The 21,406-nt window shown below is 39.1% G+C and overlaps 2 protein-coding genes across 2 annotated transcripts; one reads left to right on the top strand and one right to left on the bottom strand.

Moving 5' to 3' along the window:
- Positions 1-10,140: 10,140 nt before the first annotated feature.
- LOC120570592 (four and a half LIM domains protein 2) lies at positions 10,141-15,516 on the top strand. The gene is made up of 6 exons (XM_039819004.1): positions 10,141-10,277; positions 12,848-13,023; positions 13,137-13,311; positions 14,006-14,175; positions 14,309-14,495; positions 14,598-15,516. Exons 2-6 carry the CDS (start codon positions 12,868-12,870, stop codon positions 14,747-14,749), a joined length of 840 nt encoding a protein of 279 aa, XP_039674938.1. The 5' UTR covers positions 10,141-10,277; positions 12,848-12,867; the 3' UTR covers positions 14,750-15,516.
- A 2,385-nt stretch (positions 15,517-17,901) lies between these two features.
- On the bottom strand, positions 17,902-20,747 carry c12h2orf49 (chromosome 12 C2orf49 homolog). Its single transcript, XM_039817085.1, has 4 exons — positions 20,606-20,747; positions 20,253-20,407; positions 19,072-19,318; positions 17,902-18,567 (listed from the first exon to the last, which is right to left on the bottom strand). Exons 1-4 carry the CDS (start codon positions 20,714-20,716, stop codon positions 18,511-18,513), a joined length of 570 nt encoding a protein of 189 aa, XP_039673019.1. The 5' UTR covers positions 20,717-20,747; the 3' UTR covers positions 17,902-18,510.
- Between the last annotated feature and the right edge of the window lie 659 nt (positions 20,748-21,406).

The raw sequence follows: 21,406 nt of genomic DNA on the forward strand, positions 1-21,406 counted from the left end.
CAAACGGTTAATCTCACCTCCAGAACTCACTCAAACCACCAAACCACTTCATACATGCCTCAAAACAAGCTCGCTGGACCAAAACACCTCTCACTCAGAAAGCAAACATTGTCACTCATAACACACTGACCTAAACAACACTGACAATTGGGAACATTACATAAATAATGAACTTTCATCTTTGAAGTTTGAAAGTTTATGGTTATACATAAATGAGTATTTTATAATAGAGTAAACATTTCACTTCAATGATTGTACTAAAGTATATGGAACAATAAATAAATCATAAATTAGCTTCAAATTCCTTCATTCATTTTTTTATGTTTGTGCATATCATAATTTACTGTAATGGTGAAAACTAAAAAGTTCAAACAAAAAAGAATTCTTGATTTTCCAGAGCTCTTATAATAATAATAAAAAAAACATCAACATGTAGGCTATAGTATAATCACTCATAGTGTACAGTATGTGAGGGTTCTAGTCCTCCCTCTCTCCTGCATTTGGCCCCAAGTTCTCATCAACATCACATCTTATCTCTTCTCTTTCACCTGAAATTGCAATCAGCTGTTTTGAATGATTATTGCTTCATTTTATTGTAAATATTTTTGCTAAGATGTTCTCTATATTTTAATTTGGTTGCTGCAGAAATGCACAGAATAATTCTGTTTTGATTGTCTTTTAACATTTTAAAAGCAGTGTGGTATCAATTAAAAAATTTTCTGCAGATATATTGTGTTTTGCAGGTGGTATGGAGGAGAAAAGAGTTCATGGATTTTGAAAAAATGTGGTCATTGAATACGTTTTGCGTGAAAGCAATACAAAATTATTCACAGTTTGGTCCACATACACTTTTGTTTTGCTGACTGTATGAAGAGTTTTGACAATGGGACTTCAGTTTTGTCCAATGCATGTTAGCAGTCGGAAAAAACTGTAATACTCATGCAGGTTTTTTGGCGTGAGTGTTCTTGTCCATTTTTTTTTATTATTTCCTTCAAAGTCATTTTTTTATTATGGTATTTTAACAATCAAATATTTGATTGATAAAATACCATGATAAAAAATACTTAGTTATTATTACATTAGATGATACAAGTTGTGAATTCAGTGAAAAAGGGGCTTCTCAAAAACCTCTTTGGGTTATTATTGACTAATTATCCACTGTTTTTGCATGGCATAAAAGTTAACATGAAGTAAAGATTAAGAATACATCTAAACTTAAACTTTAAACCAGAGGGTTACATTATATTCCTGTTACTATGCCAGACTTCTCACCAACTACATAGATAGATAGATAGATAGATAGATAGATAGATAGATAGTTCGATCGATCGATAGATAGATAGATAGATAGATAGATAGATAGATAGATAGATAGATAGATAGATAGATTTTTATTGATCCCCAAAATGGGAAATTACAGTGTTACAGCAGCAAAATATCAGACACACAGCACACATACAGAATATACATAATATGATACAATATACATAAGGATAGAATACAATAACACATATTCAAAATATATACAAGTTAGGAATAAAAATGTAAAACTACTTAAATAGTATTAATTAAAACTTGTACACATCTGTAAAGTGTCTCTAAAGAGTCTCAACAAACTGGATTCAGCTCATAAACTACAGCTCTTAACTTCACATTTTACTTTTCTCATAAGCAATATTCATCCCTTTAACAATTGAGTTAGGACAGTACACTGATGCAACTTCATTTTCGTGTTCCTTGTTCCACAGCACCCCCACATGTCAATCTTTATTTATACACATTGGAAGGGGTGTAAAGGGTTTTTGGTACTCATCTGAAACTTTGGGATGTGAAACTGAAAATGTCAGGCCCAAGGGCAAAACAATGCTTTTATTTATAGTGAAATGTGAACAAAATCATATCAATTAAAAACAAAAAGGTTTCTTGCACACATATCTAGCTGCCCTTCCACAAGGGGGCAGAGCAGAGAAGCTAAACACTCTCCATCATCATTTGTGCTCGTCACATATACCAACCTCTGCAGGGTCATACTATAATGTCACAATATCAAAATAACCAACCCAACTCCCCACTCGCAGTCAACATTGACAATGACTTTCATACCCTTACAAATCAATTTGATTAGAAAGCGATTAGTTGAAAAATTAGAAGCACATGCTTAAGTTGTTTTTTTTATACAGCTGACTCAAGGATAATTGGAAAGAGCTGAGGTGCATGTTTACACTACCAGACACTGAGCTGGTATTATTAGATTTCATGGTTGAATTTTATGTACCATTAAATTACAAAACATCTGATGGCATGTGACCTCTGTACAGGATTTAAAGCTGCTTTAAAAGTGCAAAAATGATCGGAATGGTCTGTTTTTCATACCCCTCCTCTCTTAAGCCCAAGGAGAGCTTGACTTATTAATCAAGGCTTAGTAACACTTGTCAACACTTTATCTGCCACTGCTATAACCAGGATGTCTTCCATTTTGGATCCACGCCCCTCATATTCTCACCAGCCATACCAAGTCATCCCACTGAGTGACTGCTGAGAGCCCTGCAGCTCAGCAGAGCTATAGTTACAATGCTGATGAAACTATAGATGTTTATTTTGGCAGTAAGGCGCCCGTCTTTAAGGCCACCTGATTGGAAGCGATGATGTATGTGATGAACCGGTGGCTCCCGTGCTATGTTTACTATTCTGTGGCCTCCAGACCCAGTGAAATGTGAATCACATAGACTGTAGAAAATGTGTATGATGTGTAAATGTATGTCTTTTTTGTTGTGGCTGCGTTATCATACATGCTATCTCCAAAACATCTTACAGTGTGAAAAAGTAATTTCAGTGAACACAAGACTGCAATTTGAAAATAAGAAGTAATCATCAGAACACATGTGTACCATATTGTACCTGATTTTGGCATTGTATACTGTATATTGCATATATTTTGGATGTGCACTTTATTGTTATTGTAATAGTGGACTTTTATATGTGCACGCTTCCCACTTTGTATTGCAACTGATGCACGTTTATGAAGTTACAGCTAATAACAGCTTAGCATAAAGACTGGAAGCAGAGGGAAATAGCTAGCCTGGCTTACAATCACCTCTAGAGCTCACTAATTTCAACCTTTATATCCCATTTGTTTATCTGTACAAAAAAGTGTTAAAAGTCCTGAGAGAAAGGTTCTCTGAGAGGCTCTACTTATGTGCTTTCAATTCTTTGTATGCAGAGAAGCACACAGATTCACAAATGTCAGAAACTAACCGAAATAATATTGCTCCTAATTGTAGACGTACATCTACAAGCAAATCTTCAACACCAAATCCTCAAGCTAAGCTTAGTATTCTGAATCATCATTGTCATTGACTGAATCAGTAGCTTTTTTTTTTTTTTTAATCTGTTAATTACTCGTTAAAGGTTTACTGACAGACCACAGAAAAGCTACAGAAACAATCATGATATAATAAGTCTGTTGCAGATAGGTGGTTGTTAAGTCATTACTCTTATAAACAGTGTTGGTAAATTTTGTACTGAACTGTAGGAGACACTTTGAAGCTGCAACAGACTGTTGCTGTTACTCATTACATTACATTATATGTCATTTAGCTGACGCTTTTATCCAAAGTGACTTACAATTGCTATATATGTCAGAGGTCGCACGCCTCTGGAGCAACTAGGGGTTAAGTGTCTTGCTCAGGGACACGTTGGTTGATGTATTGCAGTGGGATTCAAACCTGGGACTCCCACACCCACACCAAAGGCATGTGTCATATCCACTGCGCCATCACCACCCCACTCCATTGCTAAATGAAGTGCAGCCCTATTGATATTATTACACCTGTGGTTTTCTTGCTACATGATGTCAAAATGTCTGCCATGAAAAAAAGTCTATACCTTGAAACTGAGGCAGCTAAATAGAATTCAGACATCATTCATTTTCTTGTCCACACCAGTGGTTTTCCTTCTGTGACATCTGAAAATGTCTTCTGTGAAAAGGGCCTATCATGACGTTAGGATTGGTGATGTCACATGTATTTGAACAATGGTGTGATCATTTAGCTTAGAATAAAGAAAATATATGAATGGCTACTACGAACTAGGAATCTTTGAACTGACCTGAATGAAATAATTCAATCAGCAAACTAATTTGTAATTTCTGTTAACTTTGTGTTAACTTTGTGGCACACACAACAAATCTTGATTCCTTTTTTGACACAGCAAAAGTAAAACATCTCTTTAGACAAAGCCATAGGCCTTTGCCATCAGAGTAGCCAAATAATAAAAGCCTAACTGCATTACAAAGTCGGGACCGCTGGCCCCCAGCTGCCACCATACCACCAGCCTCAATCTTCCACCAGCCCCCAGATCTTTGGGATCTGTATTCTTGGACATGGGGGCTTGGTGGTAGCTGCCACAGTGCTATCATGACAGCTGCCCTTGCTTTGCAACAGACAGAGTTAGTAAGATTAACGCAGCCAGAGACAGAGGGGCCCAGTTGTTGTCCCGATAAGTGAGGTCAGATGAGACTACAGCACCTTTTTAGTGAATGGGACCACGAGAAAAACAACTAGAAGTAATTTACAAGTTCTTAACATGGGACTTTTCTCTGAAACTAATTTAGATTAGCTGGATTTTGTACTGAAGCATCATCAGAAGAGGAGTCGATAATTAACCTTTAGTAAAGGAACAAATCCCCAAAATGTTGATGTTCTCCCACCCAGTCCATAAAATAGATGGCTATATAAGTCTTTTATTGTAAAAATGACACCGATTATTAAAGAGAGGTTTTCTAAGGGGAGAGATTACTATTAAAGATTAAAATATTATTACTGTTATAAGGATCCTTTCTGCTCTACTTTTTTAGGCTCTCCATAATCGCTGCATAATAAACGCGGTGTGCTTTCCAATGTCACAGAAACATCCAAATGATTCCAGAGGAAAGCAGATGATAGTAATTCTGTATCTGTTGGTCTCAGTTTGTGGTTGTATAGGTAAAAAGCAAAAGGAACAAAGAGAAAAGACAAATTTCAGCATCTAAATAAAGTGTCTGGTGACTGCTGGGGTTGAAACATTCAACTAATCTCTGCAGGGATTTAGCGGTCTGGGAACACAACACCAGGCTAAATGACTGAAGATTTGCTGTGTCATATATAGACCCACATCACTGCTTTGGCATCGAGCGAAAAAAAAAAACGAGCACAGGAGGCTTTTAATCAGCATCATAAATTTGAATGCCAGCAAAAAAAGCAACCACACTGACCAGAGAAATGTGCACAGGTGTCTGTAGTTTCACTAATTTGAACTTCAAAAACGTTTAAAGTGCCCATATTACGAAAAAAACACATTTTCTGGGATTCTTGTTATTTTGTGTCTCTGGTGCTTCCACACGCATACAAACTTTGAAAAAAAAAAACATGTTGTTTTGAGTGAGTTTCTGAATGTGTCCTGCCTTCAGTCTCTGGGTGAGCTGTTCAAAATCTGCACGGCTTTCTACGTCACTAGCCGAAACAAGGGGCCTAGGGGGCTAACCGTTAGCATGCTAGCGCTAGGTCTTCTCAATGGCAAAACACTGCTACAACACACACAAATTCACCCTAATATACAAAATAAATTGTATAGAACTATTTACATGTCCCTGTTCTGCAAGTATTCCACGCAAAGTTGGAAGTGTGTCCTCGTTTAGAAGAAGTCTCCCGGCTAATCCTGCCTTACAGGCCGAAGTTGGAGAAACAGCTAGCTAGCTGTAATACTTACCTAGCTACTGCGCATGTGCGACTGACAACAAAGATGTTACAGAAGTTGAGAGGTCTCACTCTGTAGCTAAAACAGAGACCTGACACAGGGTGAAAAGAGGAGCTGCAGCAATGTGCAGTACAACAAAAATATGGTGTTTTTTGAAAATTAAACCATGTAAACCTATTCTGATACAATCTCAAATTACAATTATGAACCTGAAAATGAGCATAATATGGCCACTTTAATTGCTGTTAGTTTATATTTTAAACGGTTTGTTGTTTTCCTGGTTTTGTGTTTGGCATGTCCTGTTTGTCCTAATGCATGCTGGGAATTAATAAGGCATTAAGGAATACACCGGTATGCATGGAACGATGAATGAATGAATGCATGTAAGCATAAATTACTGAGCCCCTGCTCAGTAATTTATGCATACATTCATTGTCTTAAAACAAATGCTAATTTAATTTATACCCATCTAAAGTATCTTCAGATGAGTAAACACATATTTTCCATAGTTTTGTTTTTTGTTTGAAATCTTTTGAAAAACAATCAGGTTCATGTTTCAAATCCTCCTGTTGCAGATTACTTTTCATGTTGTGTGCAACACAAGAAAAGTAATCCTATTCATCTCTGTCACAATGAAGTTTGAGGGGAATTTTCTCCTTTCTACCACATGACCATACCTCATGATGTAAAATGCCCTGCACGTGAAATTTTTTAAAGCAAATCCTTATTCAATATAATATAATACAATTGTTGGAGCAAGTTAAACCATCAAGTTAAGGCTTAGTGAGGCTAAATTTGAGGCTAAAAAACTTATCGGGCCTAATTTTAATTGGCTTTTAATAAACATAAAATATCCTGTGTTTAGGATGGAAGGGTTGTTAGTCTGTAGCTGGCAATCAAATGCGGAAACTCATCTCTTTTCCATCACCCTGATGGATTTTGTTACCGTTGGACAGAGCCAGGCTAGCTGTTTCCCCGTTTATAGTCTTTGTGCTATGCTAAGCTAACCAGCTGGTAACTGTAGCCTTAATGAACGGACTATACTGTAAAGGTGGTAACTGTCGTTTCATCTAACTCTTAGCAAGAAAGCGAACAAGAGTATTTCCCAAAATGTCAAATATTCCTTTAATGCAAGTAATCCTGTGTGGGTCTTCAGCATCAAATCAAGGCTGTGGTAGTCACACTTGTTAAGCTACCCTATTCCCACAGTGGGAGCCCAATATTATTGTGTTCCTCTTCATCAGTTCTAATTGCCCATTTGAGACCTTCATTATGACGCCACACACTCTTTAAAGTCAGTTGCTGGGATCCATTTCAACCAGTTTGACAGGCAGGGCAGTGAAGTTCTTCCAGAGGATCATATTGGATCTTGGGTGACCCAGAGAAATTCCAGTCCAATTGGTTGCTGTGGCATTAATGATTAACGGTTCACCAGTGATGATGGGGTCTGCCTTGCTTGACCTTTCCACATAGCTGTATTTGCAGCAGAAGTAAGCACCAGGCTTTAGCAGTACGATAGCCTTGCAGTGCCCAAACAGCTGCACCTTTATCCCCTGGCCTTAGCAGCGGAGTTGGAGGCCTCGATCCAGAGCACAGAGTGGGGGAGGGATAACTATGTGCTAGCTGAAGACAGGCAAGAAGCAACGGCTGAGGGCTGGGGGGCAAGGACTGAGGGCATGCCAGGGCAGTCCTGGGAAATATTTCAGTTGGGCCTAAAACAGACTGACCCTTCCGTTGGATCAACGGAATTACATTTCGAGGATAATTGCCACGAGCCGGGTGTCCCTCAACTTCGATCTCTGTGTGTTGCAGTTCTCAAACTCTGTTGGCTTTGGGAAACAACAAACTTCAAACTAGAAAGCTATGCGCTAAAAGTTGCTCGTTTTGAAGATAATTTGGATTGTGCAGCAAGGCAGGCCTGCTTGGTTCTTTTGGGAAATGATTGTAAAGATTTACAAAGAATATGTTTTATGTTGTGGATAAAGTACACACAGCGATACACTGGTAAAAGCAAATTCTGTTTAACCATGTATACAGCTAATTTAAACAGCTCACGCTACTGTATTGTGTGAACAGTTAACTTCATTTAACATTTTATGCAGTGTTTTCTTTTGCGGGGTGCAAATGTTCCACCAAAACAAGTTCCTTCCCAAGACTATTTTGCAGAGCCACCGTTGTTGTGTCCGGAGCGAAGAGAGACAAATGCAAACAACCCAGAGTGTTTTTTTTTCTATCCCAGAATGTATGTGTGGTGTAGCCAGACCTTACTCCACAGCACTGTGGAGACAGGTCTGGCAATCAAGACTACCTTTATTAAGGTAACAATTAGACCACATGCCTGAAATTAAGTGAACTGAAATTATTGCTTTTCCATGCCTGGCTTAAATACTTAAGTATTACTCTAATATGTCTAATTTATACATTTTAAATATAAGAGAAATATGGTGATGAACATATGTGATTTATATTGGTGCTCAAGTTTTATGAGTGAAATCCGTCTACTTTTTTACTATAAGCACATTAGATGCATGAATGAAAAGATGCCAAATGTTTGTTGGGGAAGTAATTAAATCAAATCTATTCCCAGTCTTGTCCTGTGTACTAGCACAACATCTTCTTCTGTTTTACGACCTGTCATCTGACTTCAATTTTGCAGACTACTCCAAACTACATAGATTCCTGTTTGTTCCAGCTGCTTGTTTTAAACTTGTTCAGGATGATATTCATTGAATTTCTTAGCTACTATAATCTACATTTAAACAGAAATTGAAAAGTTCCTTTTGACGATATTTTAATTCCAGTTGGCATTTGGAGCAGCTTCCATAAGAGCAGTAAAAAACACATTGTTATAAAACCTGTATTCCCTGACACAGCCACAAGACTAAGAGTTTACAGCCATGCTAATGCCTCTGTGAGGCTATACCTCAACATAGTGGTGCTTTGAGCTAAATGCTAATGTCATAAACATCAGCATGCTAACATGCTGATGTTTAGTAAGTAGGTCCGTAAAAATACTTTGTAAAATGTTCATCATCTGAGTTTAGTGTGTTAGCATACTAACACACTTATCAGCGCTAAACAGTATGCAGGTATTTGGTAATAAACCAAAGTATTACACACAATTAAAATTCTGACCTGATAATGGCGTTAGATGAAAGGTTAAGGGATCACCAAACTTCTTACAATTTATCCTGAGGGGAACATGAATGTGTGTCTCAATGCTTTTGGATGACAACAGTTGTTGAGATATTTCACTCAAAACCACAAAAGTCAACCAGTCAGGGGCTCATCAATAGCATTCATCCTCTGGGGACTAAAATGTCTGTATAAAATATATGTACAAAGTTTCAGATATTTCAGTCTGGACCAAAGGGGTAGACTGACTGGTAGCCATGCCGTGAAAAAGAACTCTTTTTATACACGATACAACACATACGAACACACACATGCACATAGATGCAACACACACACACACACACACACACTTTGTGAAGCACCAATGTCTCTATGGCTCTTTGGTCTTTAAATAGAGCACTTTAATCTAGTGACGCTAGAGAGTATCCAGGGACCACCAGGTCAGGAAAACCTGCTTCAAACAGAGAGAAAGCGAGAGAGAGAGAGAGAGAGAGAGAGAGAGAGAGAGAGAGAGAGAGAGAGAGAGAGAGCTGGGATAATTAAAGAAAGAATTTATGCTAGCTTGGGGTTGATGGAGGGTGCTGTAGCAGTGTGAACAAGAGAGTGTAGGGTTGCAGAAAATAGTGCTACAATTTTCTTAGAAACCATGAGGGTGTCTGTCATTATCAGGCCTGGATACTATACCTGACACGTTGGAGGTTGGGCTTAGGGATTGAATGTGTATTCCCCTGTGAGGAGAAATATAGGGAGGTAAAGACAGATGAGACATATGAGTAGGGATAAATCTCACAGGACAACAATCTTTGACGTTTGACCCATGGCGTCCTTTCCATCATGGATCAACCGGCCATAGAAAGATTGTGGCATTATGTAACAGTGTGCATAACTGTGTGTGTGTGTGTGTGTGTGTGTGTGTGGTGTGTGTGTGAGTGAGTGCAATATTATGATAATGATAACTCAGATATCTCAGATGTAAAGAAAACAGAAGTTGAGAACATGCTTTTCTCCAGGAAGTGGGATAGGGGGGGATGATATGATAAGGCTGTTGTGGGGAGAAACAAAAATATTAGAAAGATGAAATTTAAGTGAGTGAATAAGCAAGTGTATCACAAAGTGAGTATGTGAGAGAGTGAACAACTGAGTGACCTTAAAAGGCCACACGGTTTCACTGGTGACTGAATGAGCAAGTGAAAGTGGGCCTTGGGGTTATCTCTGTGAAGCGCCGCTGTATTTATAGATCATCTTAAAAAAGATTCCCTGCACCCCCCAACTCCCCATTCGCCCCTCCCCCATTTTCAATTAGCCCCTGATGGGTGGAGTAATACAATCAGCAGAAACTTCAGCTCACCCGGAGCCTCCTCTCAGTCTGCCCTAGACTCCGCACAGGCACACACTCCGCAGACAGGAAGGTAAGACCCAACTCTGTTCAACTGCTCCACTATCCATCCATCCACTCGTCCATCTTTCCACCCATTCCTCCTTTCACTTGGGTTCATTCACCATGTCTTCCATTCTCCGGGACACAGCCGCTCACTGTGCTCTGGCATCCTCCTGTCTGCCTTCCCACCCACCTGCTCCTGTTCTCCCTCTTTCCACCTGCACAGTACCTTCACTAATTAACCTCCTCTTCTGTATCCACACTGTCTGTCCTCTTGTCTGTCTCAGACAGCCTGACTTTATTAAATTATTTTATCATCTCCAAAAAATGCACAACCCCTGTCGAACCTGTTAGCAGAGTTCATTTCCACCCTTCTTTCATTCCTTCTCATCAAGCTCACACTTTCCTTCAGCAAAACTGTGGTAGTAAAGGTGTCATCTCCTCCTTTGTTATTACACAGTTGTGATATCCATTTTGGCAAACTGGTCTGTTCTTTTGATCTTTTTTTATGGCGCACTTCACAGCATTTTGGTATGACGGAATTGAGTATCAAATCTTCTAGTCACATCAATCGCACAAAAAAGTTCTGGTAATACAATACAACAACTAGGGATTTGATAGGTTCCTGAAAAGATCTCTACATAAAAGAGGAATATAGTAAATTTAAAGTAGCTTTTACTTTTACAGTTGGTGGAAGAGTTCAGATTGAAGTGCAAACTTTTATTTATATTGCTCTTAGTTAGATTGTGAACTGTAATTCAAGATTTAACAGGAACATTTTCTATTTAGAGCTTAATTCGAGTTAACATTTCATTCCTTTATCCACTTACAAGGCTATTATTAGTGGCTATTTGATAGTACTTATTTAATTGACCGGGAATTCCTCCAGAATTGTTGCTTTGGAAGAGTAGAAACTTTATGTAAGCAAGCTGTTTAGAGGTCTCACTTTCGGAGAAGGTACTGGTTTATGGTTTGCATTTCTATAGATGGTTGGATAACATTTTAAAGACAGTCTTACGCATCTTTAAAACATCTGGAATTATATGTAGATTGTAAGGTTTTTTGAGCCATACAAGGCACTTAAATTCATGATTGTTTTTTTCAGCTTGACTAACAAATACATTCCTCACAAAAACTGGAAAATAAGTGTAATGCACAGAGAGTTGATTTTCACTCTGAAAAAGCACTGGAACTTTCTGGGGATCAACCAGGCTGCAAGCTGGTCAAACATTTGTCATCCAAGTGGCCATCGCTTGGCATCAAGCGATTTGCAGTGAGAAACTTCCAGATGGGCAGCATCAAAGAGGCCCCAGAAGCTGGGGAACAGCTGCATGTCTGAATAGCTGAAGCTTTTATTTGTGGCAGTTGAGATTATCCTTTTTTTATTTTTAGGAGTCACATAAATCCTTATATAAGCTAGGTGAGTCATGGTGGGAGCAATAGACAATGAGGGAATGTGGGAGGGGTTGAGAAAAACTCAGCGCAGATTATACATCTGAACTTCAGCCAGATAAAATATATTATAAGAAATCACTCACAGATCTCATGTTGGACCACTGAGATGGGAATAGACAGTGATCACAAATAGATCAAGGGGCAGAAGCTTTGACAGTCCAAGCACAATAAAAGTGCAAGATAAAGGGAATAACAACAATAGAGAGCAGCTCAATTAAAAACAGGAAAGCAAGAATTTAAGAAAAGAAGAACATGAAAGAATGGTCAGAAGGGAATGTATGATTTTGAGATTTCCATCCATTTTATCTAGCCTTGTTGTATGGTCAAAGCTTTGCCGAGCACATATAGTCACATGAATAGTAAAGTATTCATGTGAGTGATAAAGCCCGGGTTGGTATTAAACACTTTATGTACTGTGCACTCAAATATATAGCCTATCCTTGGTACACTGAGTATTTAGGCGCAGGTGGGATAACCAGAGGGCTTAACAGGCAGACCACAAACAGCTGCAGATTGTGAGTATCCATTATTATGAATGCTATTCAAACCCACTTATACACCGATACACACACACACACACACACACACACACACACACACTCACGTACACACATGCATGATGACAAGGGATACAGTGATCTGGTGCTGACAGCTAGACGTGAGGTGATAGATGGGTCAGTGTACAGTGGCATGGTGAGGGTTGGTATGCAAACGGGGCAAAAGTTGACAGTCTCTAAGCTGGACTGATAGAGGTTATTTATATCTTCCTCATCTGTCACCTTCTAGTTCTGACACGAGAACAAAATGAAGGACTGCTGAGAGATGGGAGAGAGAGATGAAAGGGGAGAATTTGCAACATGGGAAGAAAACTGTAATGTGAAGGATCTTCATACTGAATGTGTCCTAGAAAACATTTATTGCTTAGAATTAATTGCTATCTGCTGAGTGTCAGTGTCACGGCAAAGATGTATTTGAAATGAGAAGCAAAAAGACCAAACTGTCTACAAAGCTTAATGTTATTTAGGATGCAGAAATCATACAGATAAAGCTTTTTTATATGCAGAATTACCCGTTATATAACATCACAGTATACTTTCTCTCCTTTCACTTCCTGTGTCTCTTTGTGTTTCTCTCTCTCTCTCTCAGGTGAGTGACTCTGGGTCAAAATGACCGAGCGCTACGACTGCCACTACTGCAAGGAGTCCCTGTTTGGGAAGAAGTATGTTTTGAGAGAAGAGAATCCCTACTGTGTGAAATGTTACGAGAGCCTGTACTCCAACACCTGTGAGGAGTGCAAGAAGCCCATTGGCTGCAACACCAGGGTAAGAGATGTCACAACATACATTGTGCATTTGAGCCCTAACATGCTCTTTCTGTGCATTTCTGTTTTAAACACTAGTCGGTCGGGCTAACTGTCAATCTGATGTTCTTGTAGGATCTGTCATACAAGGACCGTCACTGGCATGAGGAGTGTTTCATGTGCTTCCAGTGCAAGCGCTCGCTGGTGGACAAGCCCTTTTCCACCAAGGATGAAAAGCTCCTCTGCACTGAGTGCTACTCCAATGAGTATTCCTCCAAGTGCCACGAGTGCAAGAAAACCATCATGCCAGGTAAGAAGAAAACCACAAAGAGAGCAAATAGTTAAGCTGATGCCAACGCAACAGATAGCGAAATCCAATTTTTGACATGAAAAAACTCTATCTACAGTTAGCATCAGAATAGTGCGTCCGTGAATGGTTTACATACAATTGTCTTAAATCTTAATGCTGCTTAATGTGTCTCTTACATTACATGCACAATAAATCAGTGTATTTATGTTAAGGCAGGCAATCAGTCAGGACATGTTTCTGTTGGTAATTTGAGCCATAGTAATTTTACAGATAATACATTATAAATAGAAACTGTTTTCAGGCCTTAAACCCAATTCCTCTGTATATGTCTTTTAAAGTATGTATCTAAGAATATAATTACGTGTGCAGGAACTGGGGCAATTCTAACCCTTTAATACAAATACAAAACACGCTTCAGATTATGAAACCATAAAGAATGTGCATGGTGCCACATGTATCACTTTATGACGACCTCTTAACAGTCCTCTGGATTGATACTGAGACAACTACAATATGGACCAAACATTTAAGAAATTCCTAGTACTTATATTTCTATTAAATTATGCGCTTTTCCATAAATTGGACTGATTATTCAAAATGTAAAATTTTCTCACAAACAAGACCCAAATTATTTTTGACTGTTTTTCTTAGTCTAATTGCTGTTGTCTTTGCATCCCTTTACGTTTCTCTGAAGGCTCCAGGAAGATGGAGCACAAGGGTAACAGCTGGCACGAGACCTGTTTCACCTGCCAGAGATGCCAGCAGCCCATTGGCACCAAGAGCTTCATCCCCAAGGACAACCATAACTTCTGTGTGCCCTGCTATGAGAAGCAGTTTGCCATGCAGTGTGTGCACTGCAAGAAGGTAGGACACCCAATTGCAAATGATTTTCAAAGTAGTACTTAATTATGATCCATCTTCACTCAAAGAAAACTGATTGCACATGTATGAGTCTCAAAAAAGTGTGATAATATGACACTCTTATTATTATTATTAGCCCATCACCACTGGTGGGGTGACCTACCGTGACCAGCCCTGGCACAAGGACTGCTTCCTGTGCACCAGCTGCAAGCAGCAGCTGTCTGGCCAGAGGTTTACCTCTAGAGATGACTTTGCCTATTGTCTCAACTGCTTCTGCAACCTTTATGCCAAGAAGTGTGCCTCCTGCACCACCCCCATCAGTGGTAATCACATTTTATCAATGTATTGGTCTCCCTGAATCTAAAAAGGATTGTTTAAAAAATGTTTTCCAGTTGATTTGACTTGGATTTGTTCTTCACTTTCAGGCCTTGGAGGCAGCAAGTACATTTCCTTTGAGGAGCGCCAGTGGCACAATGACTGCTTCAACTGTAAGAAGTGCTCCGTGTCCCTGGTTGGCCGTGGCTTCCTCACCGAACGTGATGATATCCTGTGCCCAGAGTGCGGCAAGGACATCTAAATCGGTCTGAAGGAAGACAGACACATCTGATTGGATGGCCATGTTATGATAGAGGAATGACAAATATACAAAAATACTATCAGAGCACAGAGCATAGCATCCATAGCATCTTTACAACCTAGCATTACTATGAATGTACATTGATGTATGCCACGAAATACAAACTACTAACAGTGTTATTTGAATTTAGACTAATTTAAAGTAACCTAAAGTTCATTTAAGTTAAATGCTCACTATTTGAGAAAAAGTTATCACTAATAAAATAACTGTTGGCAATTAAGTGAAGACCTTTGCTTACAGAACAGTAACACATTTGCTGATAGACGCTGTATGAAGCATTTTGAAATAAATCTACAATATGAATGTAGATACACTTTGAAGTGTAATAATAATTACTGCTTTGTGCATGGGCTAGCTTGATGCTATATTTAGTAGAGGTTTTGTGAATGAGTTCTGCAATTACAAATTAAATATATTAAAACTGTGTCTTTACTCTTATAATTGTTAACTGTAGCTGTGCATGAAATAACATGAATTATTCACATAAAAAAGCGGTTGAAATATTTCTATTTTGAGCAGAAGAATGCACACACATTTAATACAAAAGTTACAGCAGATTGGCAGTTCTAAGACTTCTTAAGAGGAATTTAGATTGTATAGTTTGTTGCTAGTTAAAGTACAGTAAGTACTGTATATGTTACAATACCGGCAAATTAGACATGGGCCAAAAAGCTGTTTACTTTTCTGTAATTAAATCAACAAAAGTATTAATTGTATTGAGACAATTTATTTAAAAAATGTTGGTACAAACATGACACTGGATTTGAAAATGGATTCAAAATGCTGTGTGAATCTTTTTGATGAACTCTGCGTACAGTCGTTTCAAAGACAGTAACTTCAAAGTCAATTTATAAACAATTTAGAATAAATATACTTAAAAAATACAATATTCCTGGTTTAGTACACATTCATTCTTTTGTTTAATTAATAAACGGTGATCCGTGAATGCTATTAAAAAGTAGGGGTGTCATGATTTGGATTCTAAATTGAAAATCGACCATACCTTTCAATTTTGATTTTCAAAATCAAAAAGCAGGATCGGCAATTCTCCCAGTACTTTTTTTTCCACCAACCCCGCCTACTTGTGGGTCCGAAAAAACACATACAAAAACCAACAACAGATGGCATAATGTATCTTACTGGCAGTAGCATGCAGCTAAAGACACAGCTTAGCGTCCTGACAGGAAACATCGCTGCCTGGTATGGAAACAGCTTTGTTGGGCTGAACATTCAATAGGCGGTTCCCTATCCTGCCATGGGTGCCCCCCATTATAAACATTTTTATACACATTTAGTTATCATTATTGTTTTTAATGCATAAATTGTAGGAACTGACAGGATAACATTTCACCGAAAATGTATTTTATATGATTTCACGTGACAAATAAATTGTTTTGAATTGATTGATTGATTACCAGTAGCCTGCAGCTGCACTTTTTGAGACATCATGAACACTGCTGAAGTCAGAGATGATGGAGAAACAACAGAACTGGAAAATCCTGCTTCACTGAAGTCAGTGTGGCAACATTTTGTCTTCCCTGTGAGTTATGTAAACAAACAAGGAACATTGAAGCCTGTGGGCGCCAACGGGACTTCACGGTGTACAACATGAATGCATGGTGCATTCAGGTGCACCTCAAACTCTGCAAAACTCAAACTATTGTAAAGTACCCTTTTGCAATATAGTGGCTCTTCTTTGTGGCATAGCCGTCAGTGATGAAAAGAAAAAGTTTAAAATCGATGTTTTTAAAATCTAAGGTCAAATCGAATCGTGGATTTGGAGAATCGTGACACCCTTATTTAGCAGTGAATTATGATCCAGATGCACAATAGCACACTACACTAAGGGACCGTCCACACGGAAACGTTTTTTTGTGCAAACGCACATGTTTTGCTTCGTTTGGGCCGACCGTCCAGACGAATCCTGCAAACGCACTGCCTGAAAACGCACTTTTTTGAAACCAGGTCTCAGGGTGAAAAAATCCGAAAACGGCTCTCGTTTGGCTTCGTATGGATGGTGAATACAGATCCGTATCGATGATGTAATCGCCACACCCCTCTTTTACACCCTCTCCCACAGCCGCTGACGCACACAACTGCGGTGAAGCTAAGCGAGCATGTCCCATCTCCATGGTCAAACCAGCTCACTTCATCTAAATACTCTGCTCCCTGACCCTTCCCTCTGGATTCTACACAAGATATATTGCTAACGTTATGTAGCCAACGTTAAACATCGCTAAAGTAGCTGACCGCTCCAGCAGCGAATTAACGTTAACGTTAGCTGCTATGGCTATCTGTTTATAAAGTGGAAGTAGATAACTTATCAACTAGCTAGCTAATCTGTCTGCTTATCAACTCCCTGAACGGATTATAGTAACTTTTACCACGGCTTATTGTAGAAAGGCTACTGCAAGAAAAACTTATAGATTATTAAAAAGACATCATTCATGGATCATTGATGTTTGTTTGACTGCCGATGTTAGAGCTGAGCGTTAACGCGGCTTAACGTCGCTTCGCTGCTAGCGCGCTGCAATCATGCAAAATAAAAAGCAATCCAACAGCACATTATACAACGTAAACAAAGACACGTTTTCTTGCGGCAGCCTTTATAAAATGAGCAGTGGTGAAAGTTATTATAGTCCACGGATGTATTAAGAGAAAATGATAATCTAGCTAGTCATGTTATGATGGGAAGTGGAAGTGACTATGCTCTTCTTCTCCGTTTTTTTTGGTAAATTTCTGTAGCAGAAACAGCGCCACCTATAGGCCTGGCATATGAAGTAGCGTATTGAGTCATTTACAAGTGGATTCGTTTGGACGCAACTATTCTTGAAACGAATCCAGGGAAGACGGGTAAAAAAAAGATTGTTTTGGTACGTGTGGACGGGGCCTCATATTCAAAAACCCTGAACAACTTGTGAAACAGCACCGAGGCCAAAGCTCAGTGGAATGGAGTTTATCGAGAAGAAAAATTACACCAACTACCGGTTCAAACACACAAACACCTTCTAAAATTCTATCTGCATAATCTGTGATTTGTTTCCTTTGAAATGTACACCAGAGAAAAACATATATTTTTTAGCACTACCTCATAACGTGTTCACAATGTTTATTAGATATGTCCATCAGTCAAAATCTCAAACTATGAGAGTCTATGACATTTATGTCAAAAACAATCTGTCTATTTAAGTCATGGTACTACCAATTACAAAATGTTAAACAAAACCTGGCAGGAAAATCACCCTTTAACCCTTGCAAGCCAGTACTGGAGGCCCTCTGACCAAAACCAACTCGTGCACAGAAACAAGAACATCAACAACCATAATTCCCATAAACAGCATTTCAGAAAACAAAAGAAGTGTCACTTGTTTTGTCCTCTAGAAGGTGTTCACGTGTGAGACTTGAGGAGAGTTGCTGGTCATCGATGGAAAGGGCACTTGAGGTTGTGGAAAGCAACAAGGAAGCTGGCGACTTCAAAAGCTGGATGACCTTCGGAGCACCACCCCATCAGGTCAGCTCTCGGGACTGAGCGAGAGCTGTGAGGTGGCCTGGACACAGAGGTAAAAAGGGTTTCCATCCATTTTGTGATGTAATTAGTTCAATAACTGTGAGGGGAAGAGCACAAATACTGGACAACATTTGGTGGGAAAGGAGCGATCTGTCCGAGCTCACATCAGGTCTATGTGAATAGCGGTCTGAGGTCAGGGCCATGTCACATGCTGGATCTTTTTCTTCACCTCTGGAGACTTAATTTCACCCTGAAGAGATGGAAGATGAAACATCAACAGGTATTAAAAAAAAAAGCAGTCAGACAATGAATCAATACCACACATAATGCAATGCAATGTGTTACTGAGCCATTAGCATACCAATATCGATGATTTAAAACATTTATGGATTAATAATAATTTGCTATCATGAGTTTTCTGTTTTGCAAAGACTTAAAAGATTAGAGTTACAAACACATTATGTTTCTTTGACAGTTTTGCCCCCACATGATTTTATCTCTGCGGTCATTTTTTTTTTAAAAACAATTCCTGCTTTTCTTGAAAGAAAGTTTTGCTGTTTTAGGGTTATGTAGTTTTCTTTTCAGTATATTGCATTATTAGTAGTCATGTTTATTGTGAAAGTATTGTAAAATTGTAAAACACAAGCAATACAAAACAATATTGATAATAACACAAATTTTCCTTCAATCACACAGAAAGATTGGGGGGGGGGGGGTTATGCATAACTGAGGGGACAGAACAAAATGTTCCTACCGAGCGGTTTGCTTCTCGTTTGAGGCTCGCTGTGTCAGTGCTGCAATGAATGGATGAGGAAGATGTGTTTCCAGATAGCTTGCGGATGGGGTTGGACAGGCTTGCAGCAGGAGGAGGTTTTAACCGGTCAGTGATTCCTGCTGACACAGTAGTTCCCTCTGGTTTCTTTACTTTTAGTGGGCCAGAGTGAGAGGCACTGCCATCAAACACAATCAGAGGCCTTTTCCTATTGTGGTCGTTAGTGGAACTGGAAATTACCAGACAACAGTGACAACAATAAATCAATCATTTACACTGAAATGGATTAAATTCATGTTGATGGTAAGGGCTCTATTTTCGAGCAGGTGCACAGGGTGACAATCTGCTCTGTGCTGACATTTTTCCCTGAGGCGCACTGAGATGCCTGCCCACCTGCTCGGAGCAGGACAACTGCACAGCGCACCTGTGGACTGTAATATCTTGAATTGTTGAAGGCACATGCACATACATCTCCTTCTCTGTAAACAACATGAAATCAAGGAGAGGGTCAACTTTTCCTGCCACAGCTTTCCGATCGTGGTCAGATAGCACAGGGGGGACACTTTCAGGGTTTTTCCTGACTCAGAATTGGCCTTTGGGGGAGAAATACGAACGACAGTAAGCATAATCGGTTTGAGTACAGCAAAGGCAATGAGTCTGTGTTACATTACTACTTTTATTTCTGACAATTTGATAAGCAAAAATGTTAATTAAGCTTGAGTAACTGAAACCCCAATCAACAAAACTGCTTAAAAATTAATATTAGTATTTAAATACCACCGTTTAAAATTAACGGGAGAGTCCAACACAGCCAGACTCTGGACTGTAAAACTGAGATTAGCGCTCCTATTTCAGCTTATGCTCTGCTTTTCAACTGTTGTTTGGTAAATTGCTATTAAACACATTCGGAGAGGATTTATAGTGCTATTTTTTTTTCCTCTCAATTCTTATCATTGATAATGATTGATCTGCTGATCTGAATCTTATAAAAACTGTCAGATACATGTAGTAGAGTTCAATATTTCCCTCGGAGATTTAGTGGAGTAGAAGTAGAAGGACAGCACTTGAGTAAATGTTACTTTACACCACTGACTAGCTGCCTATGAAAACACAGCAACGCCCATATTGAAAGCATCCAGTGTAGTTGGCGTTAGCTGACTGACCTGTGACCGGCCGCTGTCTGTCTCGCTCGGGTCTTCTCCATCCTCTTGCCCCAGCGGCTGTCGGGTAAAGTCCTCTGCGGCCGCGGGATGACATGCCGGAGGTAAAGCTCTGTGAGCTGGTCCCGACTCTCACAGTCCCTTGTACTGACATGTTTCTGATTCAGATTGAGAAAAAAAACTAACTGTTAGCTCACATTCTACGATAATATGACAAAAATGAATAAACGTTAAGAAAACCGCTGCTGATGAAACAAGTTTACAGACTGTTAGCCGGTGTGCTAATATTATGGTGTGCTTTCTAAACCTCCGCATTAGAAGACCTTTTACACATTTCTCTCCAAACATGAACTCACCCCACTTAATATCAGCTGCATAAACTCTTGAGACAACAGCTCAGGGTGCAGTAATAGATCCACATCCGAGGTACAGACAGTCTTTCCATCTTGCCCCGTGGAAGTCGCCATATTGGATTTTTATTGTTTTCCCGGCATGCATCGCGTCATAACAACACGGCATGTGTCAGTCATCATGTCATATGATGTTATTCACTGAAGGATGCCTGCACCATCCATGGCCTGCACGTTTCTATTAAAAATTTTTTTTTATCAGATATGATCAATGGTAGAAGAAGTATTCAGATCCTTTACTGAAGAAGAAATACTAGTAGTACACTTTTCACAAGTAAAAGTAATGCATTCAAAACCTTAGCGTACTTAAGTAATAGTATCCCAACTTATTATCAACAAAATGTACTTAGCCTACAGTATGAAAGGTAAAAGTAGTCATTGTGCAGTCAAATGGTCCCTGTCAGTGTTTTATATGTGATACAGATTGAAAAAAACAACTGTCCATCAAGGGAATGCCTAAACAAATAAATATGTAAACGTCAACAAGACATTAACTGCACATATACTACTCAATAATGTTATTCATTTTGTTTGCATACTATTGTGATGTTGTCCAGTTCAGTACAGGTATTGTGTTTCATACAGTACACCTTTGTGTGGTTCATCTGCTGATGTGTTCACTTGTTAGGTTTGTTCCATGGACAGACCAAACACTGGCTGTAGAGAGGGCGTGTTATACGTTTTTACGTTGACTGAAGGCCACCATAGGTTCCACTAAATCCTACACACTGGCCCTTTAACATCATG

This window comes from Perca fluviatilis, chromosome 12 (assembly GCF_010015445.1).
Source record: "Perca fluviatilis chromosome 12, GENO_Pfluv_1.0, whole genome shotgun sequence".
NCBI lineage: Eukaryota > Metazoa > Chordata > Actinopteri > Perciformes > Percidae > Perca > Perca fluviatilis.

What these genes read in the sequence shown, in the direction of transcription:
- LOC120570592 (XM_039819004.1), top strand. Translation starts at nt 12,868, where the DNA reads ATGACCGAGCGCTACGACTGCCACTACTGCAAGGAGTCCCTGTTTGGG. An exon ending in AGTGTGTGCACTGCAAGAAG is followed by an intron (nt 14,176 to 14,308) that starts GTAGGACACCCA and finishes TATTATTATTAG; the next exon opens with CCCATCACCACTGGTGGGGT. An exon ending in CTGCACCACCCCCATCAGTG is followed by an intron (nt 14,496 to 14,597) that starts GTAATCACATTT and finishes CTTCACTTTCAG; the next exon opens with GCCTTGGAGGCAGCAAGTAC.
- c12h2orf49 (XM_039817085.1), bottom strand. Translation starts at nt 20,716, where the DNA reads ATGGCGACTTCCACGGGGCAAGATGGAAAGACTGTCTGTACCTCGGAT. An exon ending in CAGACAGCGGCCGGTCACAG is followed by an intron (nt 19,319 to 20,252) that starts GTCAGTCAGCTA and finishes GGTAATTTCCAG; the next exon opens with TTCCACTAACGACCACAATA. An exon ending in AACGAGAAGCAAACCGCTCG is followed by an intron (nt 18,568 to 19,071) that starts GTAGGAACATTT and finishes CCATCTCTTCAG; the next exon opens with GGTGAAATTAAGTCTCCAGA.